General features: G+C 30.0%; 2 protein-coding genes across 5 annotated transcripts; both read left to right on the forward strand.

Annotated features, from left to right (window-relative positions):
- On the forward strand, positions 1 to 7,554 carry LOC128896272 (mediator of RNA polymerase II transcription subunit 26). 4 transcript variants are annotated; one of them, XM_054159504.1, is made up of 5 exons: positions 64 to 606; positions 685 to 1,693; positions 1,768 to 1,842; positions 2,028 to 2,303; positions 3,386 to 7,554. In XM_054159504.1, exons 3-5 carry the CDS (start codon positions 1,777 to 1,779, stop codon positions 4,592 to 4,594), a joined length of 1,551 nt encoding a protein of 516 aa, XP_054015479.1. In that variant the 5' UTR covers positions 64 to 606; positions 685 to 1,693; positions 1,768 to 1,776; the 3' UTR covers positions 4,595 to 7,554. The 4 variants fall into 4 exon arrangements, with proteins under 4 accessions (XP_054015478.1, XP_054015479.1, XP_054015480.1 ...); XM_054159505.1 differs by having other exon boundaries at positions 64 to 587; XM_054159503.1 differs by lacking the exon at positions 685 to 1,693 and having other exon boundaries at positions 1 to 226.
- Positions 7,555 to 9,054: 1,500 nt separating this feature from the next.
- Positions 9,055 to 12,890, forward strand: LOC128896273 (ras-like protein 2). The gene is made up of 4 exons (XM_054159507.1): positions 9,055 to 9,505; positions 10,220 to 10,307; positions 10,590 to 10,801; positions 10,873 to 12,890. The coding sequence occupies exons 1-4, from the start codon at positions 9,401 to 9,403 to the stop codon at positions 11,065 to 11,067; spliced, it is 600 nt and encodes a 199-aa protein (XP_054015482.1). The 5' UTR covers positions 9,055 to 9,400; the 3' UTR covers positions 11,068 to 12,890.
- The last annotated feature ends 5,491 nt before the right edge of the window (positions 12,891 to 18,381 follow it).

Raw genomic sequence — 18,381 nt, forward strand, 5'->3', positions numbered from 1 at the left:
ACTAGGAGGCACTTGGGAGGCAGGGAGGGCATGCGAGCGGAGCACAGTTCAGTAGTCGCCATTGCAAGTCCCCCCGTGCTCTCGTATTCGTGACACTCGTACGCGTGGAGCCGATTTTCCGCTAACCTAATCTCCCCGCGAGGGCCCTAAGTGTGCCCCCCCGATGCAGAGATATTGCACCGAGCTCACCGAAAGATTGTTGAAATCTCTTGACAAGGAATACAATGTAAGTAGCGGAATGAATCCGCGATGCGCCATCCGTCCGCTCACGCAAACGGCTATCGGGCCACTCTCGATCCCCCGTGCGCCGTGCGCCGTGTGCCTGTACCAGTGGCGTGCGCGAGAGTCACTAAGAATGTAGTGTAGCGGCGGCTCCGCGTGTGAGTGAGTAATATGTTCCTGTGTGTACGTACGCTGCCAGGCGGCGAATCTTGTCTATGCACGAATGTGTGTACGTCGAACGTAAACGCGTTTGTCGACTACCTAGAGCATAACCTTAATATTGCAACGAATTGTACAACATCGAGAAGAGATCTTGAAACACCACTCTTCTTTTTCTCTCCTTTTCTTTCTAGATTTTCCTCGAGGTTTTATTTCGTTACACGAGTATAGTATTTGTAATACTTACATATTGTCCTTATACCTTCATACACTTAAACAATTAATTAACATTGTACGTTTCAGATGTCTTCGGAAATAAGATTGCATTCAATTGTATCAAAATTTTTTCGTGAAAATATTTTGTACCTCTGGCCCGATCGCCGTTTCGATGTTCGAAATTAATATCTTTCAATAAAAATTGTTAACATCAGTATGAGTCAGATGTACCGTTTGTCCCATATTTAAAAGATACCCACGGACACGTGTTGACTATTGCATTTTGCATGTAAAAATCGAATGTAATCGTACTATTATCAACAGTTTATCTTGCTAATTAAAGCAATATGATCTTACCTATTGATACAATATAAATCTTAAAATTAAATCAATATGGTCCTATCAATAGTAACAATAGCATTTTTAAATAATATAATTTAATCTCTTATTTTAAAAGTAATACTCTTAAAATGATTAAAATAAAAATCTATGTATTATTGTAAAAATACAAATACTTAACATTACATATCACTGTTAGACAAGTGATAACTGATCTTAAAGAATGATGCAGTCTAGGCACTGATAAATAATCTAGAAATTAATTTGCCAAAGTCTGAAAACTTTATATCCATCAATGTGATAGGAATTTTAAATATTAAATTGGATGCTTTTTTATCATTGTGTTCAACTCTATAAAAATATTTTAAGTAATAATAAAATAATAAAATTATAATTGTACAATAGATAAGAATATGTAAAATAAATAAATACAAAATTTGTCTTAAATAAAAACATGGTTAATTATATATTTGTTATTCTTAATAATAGTCATAAAACAATTAACACATAACAATAAATACCATATAATAATTTCTTATGAATTTTAGTAGAAAAGTATAATATAACAAGATATATGATTTATTTATGAAGTTTTTAAATATTACATACATCGGTATAATTAAAAGATATATAAGAATTACAATACTTTACAAAACTATCTTAAACCTTATATGAAATCAGTAAAATAGTTATGAAACATCATTTCACCAAAGAAGTATTATAATTTAAGACAACTATTACCCTGTAGAAAGATAAAGTAATAATAAAAATATGTTGATACTTATAAGAGAGGAACTTTTTTACGATGTCACAGTTGTCCTAATTTTGTAGGTCATCGATATGGGAGCTGTTGTGGATGTCATTACGGCCCTGGAAAAGACGACGATCACTAAGGAATTGCTTGAGGTAAAAATTCTATGTATATGATGCAACAAATATATTGATATAAATTTTACCAAATATATTTGTACTGTAATATAAGTAGTCTTTTATTACATTGCATTATTGCTATTAACTAATTTTATCTCTAATAATTAATTTATTTCATTATTTCCTCTAAGTAATTGTGGAAATAACTTTAATTACTTTAGATTACAAGGCTTGGAAAACACATTAATGAACTTCGACGCAAGACAAGTAATGATGCCTTGGCTAAGCGTGCAAAAGATTTGGTACGGCGCTGGCGAGATATGGTTTTACCATCTGCTCACTCTACCCCACAACCTACCCCAGCTGATACAGCACCACCTGCTCTCAATGGAGCCAAACCACATAGTCCTGCATTAAGATGCTTTAAACCACAAAGTCCAGCACTAAGAGGTTTAAAACCTCAAAGTCCATTATTGAGGGATACCACTGCTCTCAGAGTGAGTTATACAAATTTTATATTCTTTAATATATATAGTTCATTATTCGTTATATTCATGTTTGGTAGTAGACATGTCAATTTCAATTTTACTTTAATCGCTTGCACTGGCAGCCATTTGGTGACTGCATTTAATCAAATTATTCAAACAATTGTACAGTGGACTATAATGTTTACAAGTACAGTTGAATTCCTATAACTTAAACCACTTTAAGTCTGAAGCCTCTATTTGTTTCCCTTTGCAAATCCTTAATAATTTAAAAAGTAAGCAGAAGTTGTTTCCAACTGTGTGTGTACTTAGTCTCTATAACATAAATTTGTATAAATTGACCTTCACAATTCGAAAAACACAAAATTGTCAGTAGTCTAAACATTATTTCACTATTTCTTTTATGTTAAGTTACATTATATAACATTTCATTTCATTGTTTTCTATGATACGAAGAATTTCAAATTTTGTTGCTATTCCTTCTCAGATTTTATATCAGAGAATGATATTTAGATATATTATTAGTCATCAATGACTGATCTGGGACTTAACATGTTAAAAATCTCATAAACTACTTGAACATCATATAAGATTTATCCCTCTTACTTAAAAAATTAAAATTATTCGACAACTTAATTTAGAAAATTACTAATATTTACCCATGTGCACAAAATTAGTCATTACTAATATTTACCCATGTGCAGATAAAATGGCTTTAAATTTAAGGTACTATTGGTTCACTGAGCATTGATAAGTTTAGCCTTTAATAAGAAGAAACCTCTATAACTTAAAATACTTTTTATTTTCTTTGATTTTAACTTACCAAGATCTGTCTGTATTTTTGTTCAAATTTTTTTACAAATTATCTACAAATTGCATGTGTCACAAGAAACACATTAATAAAAATAATACGTCCAGTTTGTATTGTGTGAATTGAAGAGATGTTATATAATATGTGTAGCATATTGTTTTTAACTGGTCCGTAGATGGATTACCACGTGTGTAGCATGTTTTTCTAGTGCAAGTGATTAAGTGGTAGCATCTTTACATAGTATGATATGTATTCTATATTATTGTTAACAATCCCATTACAGGTGCTTAGCCCAGCTCTATCTGTGCATAGTGATAATTCACATTCTCCTAATGCATCATCAAATAAGCAGTCAATTACTGTGACCAGTAACCACAAAACAAGTTCCGATGTGACATCTATGCTTGGTTCATCGAGCCAAAATCATACGACAGAAGCAGTGCCACGAACTCACAGTTCAAATAAACGCCTTCGAAAAGATGATTTTAATGACCAACATAATTGTCAACACCTTGATTCAGACTTAATTACCGAAAGTGAACCCTTTGTTAAAAAGCAACGTCTCAATGGCGAAAACATAAGTGGTAATTTAAATTTGCAAGTGCCTAGCCCCACATTTAAAGAACGAATCTCTGATCATTTTGTGGAGTCTTCCACTGATCCTGACGATTCAGGTCCAAAGAAGCGTGGTAGAAAAAAAGGCAGTAAATCCACGAAGAAGCAACCGATTTTAGAAGATCGCGTGAAAGAAAAACTAGCTAGTATCTCAAGAAATCCTAAATTAAAAACAACTCAAGAACTGCTGGCTGATTTGCGGGCACGCGGCACCAATTCTAGCATTAATTCAAGTGCTCTACCTAGTCAAAATGTAGAATCACCCAGCGTGGACGATATTCTGAGAAATAGCAATGAACAAGTATCCAAGTTCCTTCGTTGTACTCAGAACAACTCGTCCCATAGGAATACAGTTTCTGTAACCTCGTCGGATAATCGGTTAAAACCTTCAGAAAACTGTCATGATGTACCATCTAAGTGTCAGGAATCAGGTGTAGTGTACAAAGAAAAATCAGTTACAAATTTTCCAAAAACTCCTCAATCGCAGGTGTCTCAAGATTTAACAGTTGAAGAAATACTGGCCAAGTTACCACCTCTAGATCCAAGTTCGATCGATTGGGGTGAAAGTGAAACCGAACCAACCGAAGATCAAAACAATATCGAGTACCCGCCTAGACAAATTACAACTGAAGACATAGAAAGGTTACACACGCAGTATGTAGAAGGACTGAATGGAAACTTCCAACCAAAACTATCATCTTTAACTTCTACTTTAAATGAGAAGTCGGAAGAAAAGGAGGGAATGTCAGAGATTAATGGTGTAAACAATGTGTATAGCCAACCTGACGAAGAGTTTCGAGAATGGCATCAGATGCTATCAAGGCCCAGTTACAGTGGCCAAATCCTTCACATATTGCCTTATGTTATTATTGATTAGTAATTTTATTATCTTATTCTATTATTATTCCCAAACTTGTGAAGAATCCCTGCAAAATATTTAAGAGATCGATCGATGATCACTCTATTAAACCAATTTTGTATTGCAATTTACGATTGCTCTTTATTTCTATACATGTTCGTATTACTACCACCCTCTATCATCTGTATAATTTCTATTATTATTCAAATTGAAACTGTCATTTTTTAGCACCGAAATTAATCATGCCACGCAAACGTAAATGATCGTCATTAATTTTATTATTATTGTTATTGTTGTTACAACTATTATTATTATTATTATTACACTACTATCATCATTAACTTTATCGTCATTATTCATCATTACTCATCATCATCATGACACAAAGTATCTGTCGTACAGAACGGGTCTGCAAACAAAAAATATCTGGAAAAATGGAAAACATAAAGAACATCTGTTATAAAGTGTAGCATCATTATATGTGACAGAGTAGGTCTGTATTCAAATCCTGAAGGTACTCTCTAAATGCTTCTCTTTTGTTGCGTATATTATATTAATATGTACCACCATCACTGTTATTGTCATTAACATCATTAACATTATTGCTACATTATAGTTATTAAAAAGCAAATCAATTCTGAATGGTTGCGCAAAATTGAAACATCATTAAAATATTGCAGGTGAAATTAAATCAAACCACATGTAAATTAGTCTTTCTTTCCTAAAGTTTTTATAATTACTTGAATTAAAGAACAGACACGTAGAAGTTAAACAATTTTGTTTAAAAACTCACTGGATCATTTCTATTAGACGATATAACATAATTTATTATTTTCTATAAATTATGTAAATCAATCTATTCTTTTGCTAAAAAAAAGGAGGCACAAAAATAAAATAGTGCACTTTGTGGCCTATGCATAAGAAGAGTAGTTATCTTATTTGCTATACAATACTGTTTGGTTGATCAAATCAGATATTATTTTAAGATACACTCTTGCAAAATGATGTTAGCCAAAATATAAGATATAATTACAATAAAAAGTTGTACCACGCAAAGAAAAAACAGTATAATATTTAAAATGCTTATTGACATCATATTTTGTTTATGACTTTGAAATAAGTGATGACTTAGAAACCATCACTCGAACATGATATGAAAACTAATTATTTGTGTGTGGTAAAAGTAGTTGAACCGAATGTAACGGGGCCTTAATTAAAATTTAAAAAGCAAAAAATTATTTGTCCCATAAAGTACTATGTTGCATATACATACAGAAATGGAAAATGTTGCACATACAATCAAGGAAACTTAGTTTCAGTGTATTCAACATTTTTTTTTCGGTTTTATTTTATTTGTTATGGATGTAATATAAAAGAATTAAAATTATACCAAAAATTCTCTTTTAACAAAATAGTAGTAAAACAATCACGATTATATTGATGGAAAAGAGATGCATTATGTGCAATGTCCAATATTCCAAATATTTCAGTACTATGTAATTTTTTTAACAAGGAGATTTTATGATTTCAAACTGTAAATATATCATTCGAAATCGTGAACACTGGAACCAAAATGTATTAACATTTTTTGTAATAACCAAATAACGTTATGTTATGTAAAAAGAAGAAAAAGAAATGTACATATTATGCAACTATACCGTGTATAATGAAAGCTTTGTGAAACGTAAATTAGAAAAGAAAATCTCTCATTTTACATGTGTTCATTTTTTAATAATAACAATTACCTTATGTTTGATTTCACTTAATCATTTTACACACATTTGAGCTCTATACCGAGCTTCTACTAATAAATTATTTAAAGAAATGCAGATCAAACATAAAAACTGCGTTCTCATTTTCAATTAAGCATTGTAATAATGAGTAAAAATAGTGAGATGTTCCCACAATAGTGTACATATAATACATACACATTTTTATAGTTTCATGTGTTAATTATCCATTTATATTGATTAAAAAAACTCTATTTTACAAAGTATATCATATGTATTTTGTTTATACAGGCATTTATGTACCTTTGTATTTAATATTAAAAATTCAAGTTAATATAATTGAATACTATAATACACTCAGTTCATACACTTAATTTTTAATAATTTTACAAACAGATTCATAAGTACATTTTATTTAATTTTGACTATTTATTTGTAAATTATATTTAAAAAAACATATCTACTAAATGAATAATTAAAAATTTGTGAAACTTTTATTTTAATTTGGTATTAATTAAAATTTATGTTTGAATATAAAATACTGCGTGAAATGCTCAAGATACTTTCTAAAATTATTGTTGAACAAGAGTTAAATTAGTATCTACCTTGGTACCATTACGATAAACGTAATATGTTGATTACAATTTAATTTCAAAGCAATCGGTTATACCTTTGATCTAAGGAACCACAGAATTTAGTTGCTTAATAATTTCATATAATCTGAGAAGAAAATAAAAATTACAATATATTGTTTACGATTTGAAATGAGAAAATTTTATTCATCTAGAAAAAGTATTGCAACAAAATACAGCAAAGCTATCAGTTACATACATATATTGCTGTAAATTCTGAAGCAAGATTGTGCCTTTTGAACTTCTGGAATTCTATTGTAATTCTACTGTTGAACAACAGTACATAAATTACAACCAATTAAAACAAAAGACAGTTAACATAGTAAAATGATAAAAAATAAAAGAATGCAATTTCACTAAGGAATTACTTTTATTTTAAATTAAATGAAACAAATGTTTATATTTAATGTCCATCGACAATGATATTAAGAGAGTTCGGTAATAAACCAAATTTCAATTATCATTATATATTAATAATTCATTCCCATTGTCAATATGTCATTTTAATTAAATTCTGATACAAATTTATGTTTAACATTGTACAATTTTAACATGTACATTCAGTACGTCATTTGCATTATATTTTTATAATTTGCATAATAAATTTTTTAATATATTTGATTTGAAATTAATTATTTAATATAACAATTCTAATTAAAATTTACATTCAACCCTATTACTTCATGTTGTTATATGCAATTTAGTTTTCATTTTCTAAATAACGTGCTTATAAAACCCAGGAACAAACACAAATTGCTATAATTAAATGTTAGACAAATTTCAAGGAATAAAAGGTGAGCATAACCGAACGATATAATCTTATTATAACAATTTTGTTAGTTTAAACATTTGTAAGTTTCTTTAATTATAATAAAGTAACTTAAAACGAGATAGGAAGTGGTAATGAATTATTTGATTATTCTATTCATCACTTTTGATAGTTATTTTGCCCTTTAGATAAAAAGAGTATGTTGAATTAAAATAAATATTTGTAGCATTGATCATACTATTGATGATGACTATCATATGAATTCTTACAAAAGCTCTTGAAAGGATTATGCTAAGTAAAAAATGTATTTATTGATAAATGTATATGACATACAGGTAATAACTTTAATATTATGATACTTTACAAGTTTTAATTTGTCACTTTATGACTTTATCTATGATAAAAGATAAAGTAATTGAAATATATATTGCATTGAAATGTATATATATATATAACGAGTATATGTATTTAATTCATAATTCTTCTCATAAAATAATTCCTTTAATATCTGAACACTTGGCAATACAGAATTCAAATATAGTGGATGAGTTGTAAACTTGAGTTACATTCACTCAAGAATTTTTTTTAAAGTCGAAATTTAATATATTTGGTTCTGTTGGTATGTAATGGTCTACCAATAACTATGGCATTTGAAGCCTAATAGTATAGGACTGTGCTAATTTCAATAATTAGTGTTGATGAACTTTGTTTTAGTGATGGAATATTAGATAAAAATTTGTATTTGAACCTCTTAAAGAATGATTTGTTTAAAAATACAATGAAGATGAAGAGCCAATATATAAGAATACAAATACAAGAATATTTAATTTACAACTGTTCAAAAGTTTTACAAAAATTTCACTAAGTATCCGATTATTAAAGTAACATCTAAATTGGGCATCATTTTATTTGAGATTCATTTAACAAGAAATATTACGAATGAAATAAATTAACTTTATACTTTTGTTAATTAAACTCAATGTTTTAATGCGATAGATACCTCAATTATTTTATCCTTCATCATAGACAAAATTATAAAGCGACAAAATACAAGTTGCAAATTGTTCGAATATTAAAATTACTTACTATATGTGAAAAAAGGGACATTTTCGAAGTATAAAATCAATCTACTTTTAATATAAGTCAATCTACTTTTCATTAAAGAATAATACAATAAAGTAAAATCAATATATATTTAATATCATAGAAAAATCTGTAGTTTTGGAATCAATCAACTTTATAAAGTATTTCAGGTGGGCATGAGCGCTTATGAGAGGGCGGTATCGTAATAGCAATAGCGACTGCGCAATCAATTGAAATAGCGTGAAACACATGCATATACATATGTATTAGCTGGTATAGATACAAAGTGGGGACATCTCTTATACTCTCTCTTTCTCTCTCTCTCTTTCTCTTACTCTCTCTCTCCGTTCATTGCTACGGTTTTCAGTAAAGTTGCGTGTGTAAGACTTGGTAAGACTTATGATTCGTAGTCGTGCATAGGCGGTGAAGTATTGCATTAGCAATAAAATACGAGTATTCCATGTATCGTTCTCCTTGGTGAAAGAGCGCCTATGTGCTTGGATGTGAATGCACCTCTATTTTGTATATCTTCACATTTTATCGTGCGATTTTCAATATGTGTCAGTGATTGTTTGTTAGAAATTTACGAATTTCATTAACCATACCAAAAATGTCGAAGCCTGGTGATAAACAAACCTATGCGCAGACATATAAACTGGTTGTCGTGGGTGGGGGTGGTGTCGGAAAATCAGCGATCACGATACAATTCATTCAAGTAAGTATTTTTTTATAGCCAATAGATACATCTAATGTATATGTGTATCCATATATACACTCGATATCATACAGATTACACATTCGTCTACATAAATATGCCTGTCTAGATACGCATATATGTGTGTATTTACAATTTCTTTGTACACTTATAAGGATTTATCAATAAGATTCGTTTTTATACATGTATTGTACGCCACGATCGATTCCAATAAAGGAGAGACCTCTTCATTGTTTACTATACCGAGACAACTTCACAATATTGAAATGTTTTAGTTAATTCAAAGTTCTAGAACTATATTTCGGTTGCGAGTTGCGACTGTTTTTAGAAGTTCGCTTGTTTGAAGTATTAAAAGAACAAGTTAACATGCTTTTAATACTGATTATGTCGTACAAACCACAAATTCGTTTATCGATTTAATTACGTACATTTATCTTCCTTTATTTAGTAAGATTGAAAATATTTTATAGATGCATTCCATAATATTAAAAATTAACTGACTTTTTATGTTAAAAAATTATACATATATTTTGGAGCATAATATATTTGAATTAACTATGACATTAGATATTAAGTGTGTAATTGTTTCTTGTTGCAGTTAATTAAAAAGAATAAATTAATAAATAGTAAGTTAATAAATTTCGTATGCTTTTTCAATTTGTAATATTTTTAATCTCGTGATTTTCGATTAATTTTGCTGTTAATATTTTTCAGAGTTATTTCGTGACTGATTATGATCCAACTATAGAAGATTCTTATACTAAGCAATGCGTTATCGATGATATTCCTGCAAAACTTGACAGTGAGTATATCAGTAAAGATGTGACACTATGTATCGATTATTATTTTAACTTTGTTTTTACAAGTAAAGTAATTTTCATAACTTATTAAATTTTATGTTAATTTTCATGCAGTTCCATAATGAAACATGGGTTTGTTATCGTAAGATTATAATTCCTTATTTATTAGCATTTCTATTTACTTAAAAAATTAAAATGGTCTTATTCTAGATATTTAAAGTTATGGTATAAATATATATAGTAACTTTAATAATGTATCTAACTTAGGTTATATGATTTTCTAGTATTAGACACAGCAGGCCAAGAAGAATTTAGTGCAATGCGCGAGCAATACATGAGAAGCGGCGAAGGTTTTCTTCTTGTGTTCTCAGTAACAGACCATTCATCTTTCGATGAAATGTTAAAATTCCATAGGCAGATTCTTCGAGTAAAAGATCGTGACGAGTTTCCTATGCTTATGGTTGGCAACAAAGCTGATTTGGATCATCAAAGAATTGTTAGTAAACAAAATTGATGTAAATACTGTTTTTTAAAATGAGAAATGCTAATTTCGATTATTTCTTTTAGGTATCAGTTGATGAGGCTCAAAATATGGCTCGTCAGTTAAAAATTCCTTACATCGAATGTAGTGCAAAATTAAAAATGAACGTTGACCAAGCTTTCTACGAATTAGTAAGAATTGTTAGAAAGTTTCAGTTATCTGAAAGACCACCATTGAAACAAAATTATAAAAAAAACAAAAAGAAATGCTGCATGTTGTAATTACTAATATATGCTTAATTAACAAAATGATATAAAATAATTGAACTGGAATTGTAGCTATAAACAAAAATTATGAAATGTTCAATGATAATAATTGATGAACAAACAAATGTTTATAACTATGAATCAGTGCTAAATTTTGTCGTATATGTATTGTTGAAGTAAGGAATATTATGAAAAGGTATTACCTTTTGTTAAATACCTATCTATACAAACAAATATTTGATATTAACTTTTATCTATGAAGTTAATGTTCAGGTGTACAACTTTAATTTATTGGAACTTTTCTACATGCTCTACAAAATTTCATAATATTTTTCTAAACAAATGGTATGTACTAAATATAAGTTTAATTTCACATTAATTCATACACAATTAGATTAGTAATTACAAAATTGATAAACATCACTTTTGATATTTTATAATGAAGTTAAATATTTTGTATACAACATTATACCTCTATAAATAGTCATTGTACCTCTTTGATCATATATTCCTTAATTTAAGAATAGATATATTTTTTGTAACATAGTCTCACTTACAACTAATTAATAATACATTGTAAAAATAATTGGCTAATAATCATATAGTAATCAATAAGAAATAATTTGTTTAAGTATTAAGGAAAAGTTAGTAACGAAAACTTTAACTGAACCAACATCTGTGAAATAAGAAGCCGTTTTATTATTTTTATATCTTATACACACCAAATCAATTTAATTTATTACTACAATTATATTGTACTTTAATATGGTGAATATAATATAATGTTTAATTAGTGAAATTACCATCGAATATATAACATTTAAAATGTTGGTATTTGAATGTTATATTTAAGGAACTTGTAATTTATACAAAATATATAAAATATTAGAATCAAATTATATTTATAATAATAGATAATAATATTAAAATCGAACAACGCATTATTTCGAATTACAATATACAATTTTATACTACAGTTTACATAACTAAATATTTGTTTTACTGCATACTACCCCCATTTTCGTTTTAACAATTAGGAGATGACGCATATTATTATAAAATGGAAGTAATATTAAAAACATTTTTCCATAATGTTTGCTTTTAGTAAAATGTCTCAGTGATAAAGAAATGATTTCAAAATAACATATTATATATGTTAAATTTATTTCACATTTTTTATAATATTTGAAAGTTAAACTAAAATTTTATAAAGTGAATATGTTACAAATTAAACAATTGGGTTAAACTAAAAATATCTATAAGCATGTCGATTCATAATTTTGTAGAAGGTTACAAATAAAATAAAGGAATGTTGCAGTACTTTTATAAGTATTTTATATTATATTAATTTAACATTATTTGTATGCATTCAAAAAGAAAAAAATACTGTAGATATGTGCAATACAATTTGGAATGTATTAGAATTACCTTGCATTCAATTACTGAATTGTTTTTAAAATGCATGGTATGAAGACAGTTAACCAATTATGTAACTTAAATTTAAGAAATAAAAATATTTTACTAGAATTATTCATATTTAATGTAGGTTTTATTTAATACAGGAATATTAATATTCCTGTAATTTTGATTCGTGTATTCATTTTTATTGAAATGAAACATTATTCTAAGTATTTGTTTCCATATAGGCAGGTATCAATGTTTAGCACTAATGAAATTGATAACAGAGTACAGCCAATAACAATTCTAACATAAAGCAACTGCTTTTAATTATTAGTCTGTTAAGTTTAACAAAATTTTCAACAAGTATCGTATATATTTTGTGACAAAAATATTGTAACTGTACATTTGACTAGAAAATATAAATTAATTTATAAAGATACAGTTTTTTAGTTTGACTATTAAATAATTTTTATCATTAAGGGCAGAGGCAGCAGTAGGTAAAGTTCCTCTTGATAAAGAAAATGGAAGAAGAGGGGAAGAGGCTATTAGTGTTATAGAATATTCTATATAATTAGCAGATTGATGGTTGATATTTAATACTGATATGAAATGTAGAGTTTGTCCGGCAGGGGCTGCCGCTTCGGCGGTGGTTCGGGAAGCGACGCCCCCGCCATACCCTAGTCACTACACACACACACACACGGGAACGCATACATAACACATAACAAACTCAGAACTCTACATAATCCACAAAGTACAACCTAATTATCAGATACAAATATTGGTCATTTTAGTGATTCATACATTACATGCACCAACAGCACCAACTTAATCCGCCATTTTAGAAGGGAGCGAAAGGAAGAAGAAAAAATATAGTTTGTATGTTTGTAAAAGTGTAGAGTTTGTAGAGTTTACCATACGATTTTCTTGCGCACGCGCGGCTGGGACATCCGAAACAGTAGCGTACTCATAATATATAAATCAGAATATTGTTTTGCAGGGCCATCGCAAACAGTAGCAACAGATCAGTTAGAATAGGACACTAACTTTATACATATGTATGTTGGATTTCATTCTACTTTACTTCTTTTAGTAATAATATTAAAAACATTTAAATAATTTTTAAGAATAACATAACAGTGGTCCACACGACAACTTTTTTTCACTTATATATGATTATATTATATATATTATTATAATGCATACACTTGCATCGTTTTTCTTTCAAAATAATTTTCATGTTTAAAACGACTGTACCGACCGTAATGAAACAAAACAGAAGACAGTCATATAAAGGAGAATTAAATAATTGTATAAATTGAACATCAGTTTCATGCACTGAAAATAACAATTTTATTGTAGAAATGCCAATATTTGATTTGAGAGTACCAAAAATGATCAAAAACCTTTCTGGTTTCATTGATGTTGAATATGCAAGTACGTTACTGCGTTTGTCGGCTGCGCATGCGCAATAGACGAAACATAAACAGATTTCGCTGCATTCCTATTGAAAGCCTGCGAATGTTACCGGATAAAGCAGATACTGTAATAAATCTGAAGCCTTCCTTTTGTCAGAAACAGACAGCAAAGGATTGGGGGTAGATTCTGCTAGAACTGGTTTGGCTGAACAGAAAGGAACCATACATATTCAAAAATTATTGTGAAATACAAACGAAATTTGTATGCCTCGCTTAACAAACAACAGGAGACAAGCGAAGAAAAGGAAATTAACAGAGACGATTGTCGATTGCGTCACAATATTTTTCAATACATGTTCAGTATTGCATGGTAGAATTGGATGAAAGCAAGATTAAAACAGAATTAAGGTTTTTTTTTATCAGCAGAAATAAGATTTATCTAACTTTTTTTATGTAAAATTCCAAATACTTTAACAAACGTTCACAATGAGTGCATACGAGAAAAACTAATATAACTGTAAGCGATTTTGTTATGAATGTGCAAATGATAACCGTACCATCGGATGATCTTCGCATGTGCCAAGAATAATTTATTATTTATCGTATGCTCGGTACATTTCAAGATGAGGATTAAGGACATTAAACGTTTTCGTACTGTAATTTATCGACATTAGCGAAAAATGAGAGATTTGGAAAACAACGTCGTATATTAATTAAAGTAGAAAATATTAAATAATACCATAATCGAAGAAAAGAACTGGTAACTTATTTTTATCTAAGGTTTAGATTGATATATTCGAAAGTATTTTTAAAATATTTGGAATCGTATATTAATCATTTTCATATAGTTAGAAATAGAACAATGATACAAACAGAAGAACTTTAAGTGAGGCTGGAGCCTAAGTTAAAAGAGTTATTCACTTAGGTAGTAATTAAAAAGAAATATAGCAATGTTCCGAATAAGTTTCTCTTCAAGCGAAAAGTAATGAAAATATCGTTGTTTAAAGGTTTTGAGAATGTAGCTCCTAATGTTAAAAATTTGAAAAAAATCAGGTTAATATCTATTTATTGATACGAAGATAATTTTAGTGCTAATGACGATTTCGATGCAAAACTGCCATTTTTCATCTTTGTTTTTAATGGATTCTCAATTAAAAAATCTATACAAATTCTGTAAAATATGGCCCAGATTTGTATATAAATTTTGTATGTAATAACACAAGAGAAATCGGGCAAAAACGTGATTTTCGATTTTTGAAATCGAAATTAAATGAATGTTTCATTGGTATAGTCACTTGATCTCGATATATCACGATTAGAGTGCTGATACAACCACTTCATTGTTAATTACGATTAATGTTGAATGATCCAGGGGTGAACAGATGCTCATGACCTTGAAAATTTCAGTATGGTATCTCACTTGTTTTGGGATGCTATCGCGTTCCAAACTTTACGATTACTTTAATATATTAAACCTTTGCGGCCCAAATTTTCTGATTTCAGTATACTATTGTCGAACCTCAATCGATACAGGACCACAAAGGGTTAATCCTTTGAACTTTGAATATTTGTGAAATAATTATGAGAGACCATGTAGAGTAGCCATAGAGTGCAAAGGGTTAATATTTGTATGTACAAGACATGTTTTATGTTAAAGTAAAAAATACAAATATTTAGAGAATTGTCTAAAAGATTACAAAAATCCTATTAAATTTTCCTCTACAATGCCCGATATGACCGTGCCAAAAATTGCGTTTAATAATAGCGCATGACCGAAGACTGCAAACAAAAATAAAAAATGCACTTGTAGAGAATTCAATACTAATTAAAAAGTTTGCTCTCTGTACGAATTTTCGTATATTAAATGGTTGGGTCGGCGCCAAAAATATTAGCAAACGCAGATATTTTCAGGCCTATAATGAATCACATGTTTAACCGTTTGGTGGTATAAAACGTAATCAATTCCACAATGGAAATGAACACAGACAAATTTAGTTCGTTTAATCGGTATAACCAACTTTTTATTTACGAATTATCATTTGTTTTTTAAATTATTTATCTATAAGTATTTCTTCTTCCATTTCCTTTAATAAGAAATATTAAATACAAAAGCTACAATCAATCAAATATATTAAATATTGAAATAAGTAATGATACAAAATTTTATTATTGCGGTTGGTTACGGTTTGAATTCGTGCGTAAATAATCAAAGATTATCAGTCGATACCAAAATAATATCAATGGCTTTTGTACAACGGAACATTCACCCTAATTTAGTCAGTAAGCAACCGGCACGCAAGGTGGTCAAACGGGATTCCCATCGTGGCTATTCTTAACCAGACCAAGCTAATATTGAATCCGCTCAATTACTTCCAGCCACGCTGGCATCGGTAATAAGCATAACTGTTATTATCGGTTTTTAATTTTTCTTTCTATCGCGTATCGTACAAATAAACATATTTCCTTTAATTCAATTATTTTGTTTTACATGGATATATGCATCGTTACGAACTAAGTAGCTTCCATTTTGCAAAAGTGTCAGAAATGGAAAGAGATTTTAGGTTCGATCGTACTTTAATCTGTGTTTTGTATGCAGCTAGTTAAATAAAAGACTATATTATATTAATTCGTACACCTATTATGGTTTTTACTTGGAAAATTAATCACTTATTTAATTAAATTCATTTTATTTTTTTAAGATGAAATAAAAGTAAAATACAAAATGAAAAACAAAAAATATCAGTCCATTTTGTAAAATAACCAATGGTTATTAAACCGTGGCAAAACGTGGTCCCTAATAACCTTGAAAGGTGCATGTGACTTTAAACACTTAGTTAACACAAAAATATACATTTTATAATGTTAGTTTCGGTTTCATTCATACATGACTTTTTTTTCACTTGTTTTTCTTAAATTTCTTTCCACACGGCGAAACCTGTAAAATTTTAATCGTATTACAAAACTGCTATAAAAGTTGTAGTTATTCATCCTGATAATTGCATATCAAAAAATATAAATTACAATGTTAACAAGTAATTTGCTTCTTTCCTCCAAATATCTCCGAAAAATATTTATTATCGATAAAGTTGTAACAATTTTTCTTAAACTTAAACTTAACGCGATTGAATGTTTTTTTTTTGTATAGAAAGGGGGAATTCCCTTTTTCATCTGTGACGTCAATGTTAACAAACGAACCAAAAAAATGACTGTACAAATACACGCACAACGTAAATTTTACCTTCGACAGTTTCTATTTTCGGAATTTCGTTAATTTGAAAATCGCGTAGTAACAAAGTCATGGAAAAAAAAGGTACCATAGAAATCGAGGATTAGGTGTACACAGAGTGTCGTCGCCACCATTCAGCCAACAAAAGTTGTTTCGAAGCAACGATTATTATTTAGTCTCGCAAACATATTTTTATTTACCCCAAGACAAGAGGAACGCCGACCTCTCTGTAAGCAAAATCACGAGGAAAGGAGCAAGACCGCGAAGGTGAAGAGTACCCCAGGTTAAAAATAGCACTGTACATTTCCAAATAAAAAGCAACGAGCAACTTGTAGAATAACGATTAAGGAGAGGAAAAAGAGGAAACCGCCGGGAAAGAAAAAAGGGGCAACGCGAGGACAGAGGAGGATGTAAAACGACGAAACAAGACGCCCTGGACGGAGAACGACTTTTGTATTGCAAAAACAATTGGGAAATCGTACGAGAGACGCAAGAAAACTCTCGACCGGGCATCCTGGTCCAGTAAAATACTACATATATCGGCTATAATAACCGGTGGTCGAGCATGGCGCCGTGTTCGTTCGGATAAAGGTGAGAACCGATGGTGCACACAGGTCCTGGAAGGAGGAATCTCCCACCCTGTGGCCTTTATCCCCCCGTTTCGCATGGTTTATTGGCTATACGACCAAGTGCATCTAACACAGGACCGCTAAGTGAACTCATCTGGTTCCTACCAAAAGAGGACTACGACGATGCTCGGGTTACGAGCTCGACCCAACTTTTTACACACGATCGCTCTACATCGGCGACAAGCATTCGTCGGATGGGCCGCGATTAGAAATTTTTCAAATAAATCTCGTTTGAATACTTTCTACGTGTAGGATATAGACTGTCCATGGATGTAATTGTGCCACACATTGCGGTAAGTCGGGGAGCAGTGAAAACACGCACGATTTCTACGATCATGCCTCCAGTTTTGCCGTGTCTCCATAGGCCTGCGCCTTTTCCTTCGTTTATGTAAGCAAATACACCTGTACCGAGTGACATAAGTGTTGTATATTTGATCGGATTCACTATAATTAGACCGCGGATGTTTGTGCATTTGTGGCGAATCGAGATATGGGGAAATCTATGACAACGTGCATAAATGCAAAAATATAGTTATCAGTAGACTGCGGATGTTTGGGTAAATTGATACTTTTATAGGTAGAGTAAAAGAATTGGAAGTTAAACGAAAGTGTGTTTTATATTCTAAACGTTATAAGATGTGTATTATCGTTGATG

Source organism: Hylaeus anthracinus, unplaced genomic scaffold (genome assembly GCF_026225885.1).
Source record: "Hylaeus anthracinus isolate JK02 unplaced genomic scaffold, UHH_iyHylAnth1.0_haploid 0, whole genome shotgun sequence".
Lineage (NCBI taxonomy): Eukaryota > Metazoa > Arthropoda > Insecta > Hymenoptera > Colletidae > Hylaeus > Hylaeus anthracinus.

Coding starts and splice junctions, on each gene's coding strand:
- LOC128896272 (XM_054159503.1), top strand. CDS start 164: ATGCAGAGATATTGCACCGAGCTCACCGAAAGATTGTTGAAATCTCTT. Junction 227..1,767: donor CTCTTGACAAGGAATACAAT/GTAAGTAGCGGA, acceptor CTAATTTTGTAG/GTCATCGATATGGGAGCTGT. Junction 2,304..3,385: donor GGGATACCACTGCTCTCAGA/GTGAGTTATACA, acceptor ATCCCATTACAG/GTGCTTAGCCCAGCTCTATC.
- LOC128896273 (XM_054159507.1), top strand. CDS start 9,401: ATGTCGAAGCCTGGTGATAAACAAACCTATGCGCAGACATATAAACTG. Junction 9,506..10,219: donor TCACGATACAATTCATTCAA/GTAAGTATTTTT, acceptor AATATTTTTCAG/AGTTATTTCGTGACTGATTA. Junction 10,802..10,872: donor ATTTGGATCATCAAAGAATT/GTTAGTAAACAA, acceptor TATTTCTTTTAG/GTATCAGTTGATGAGGCTCA.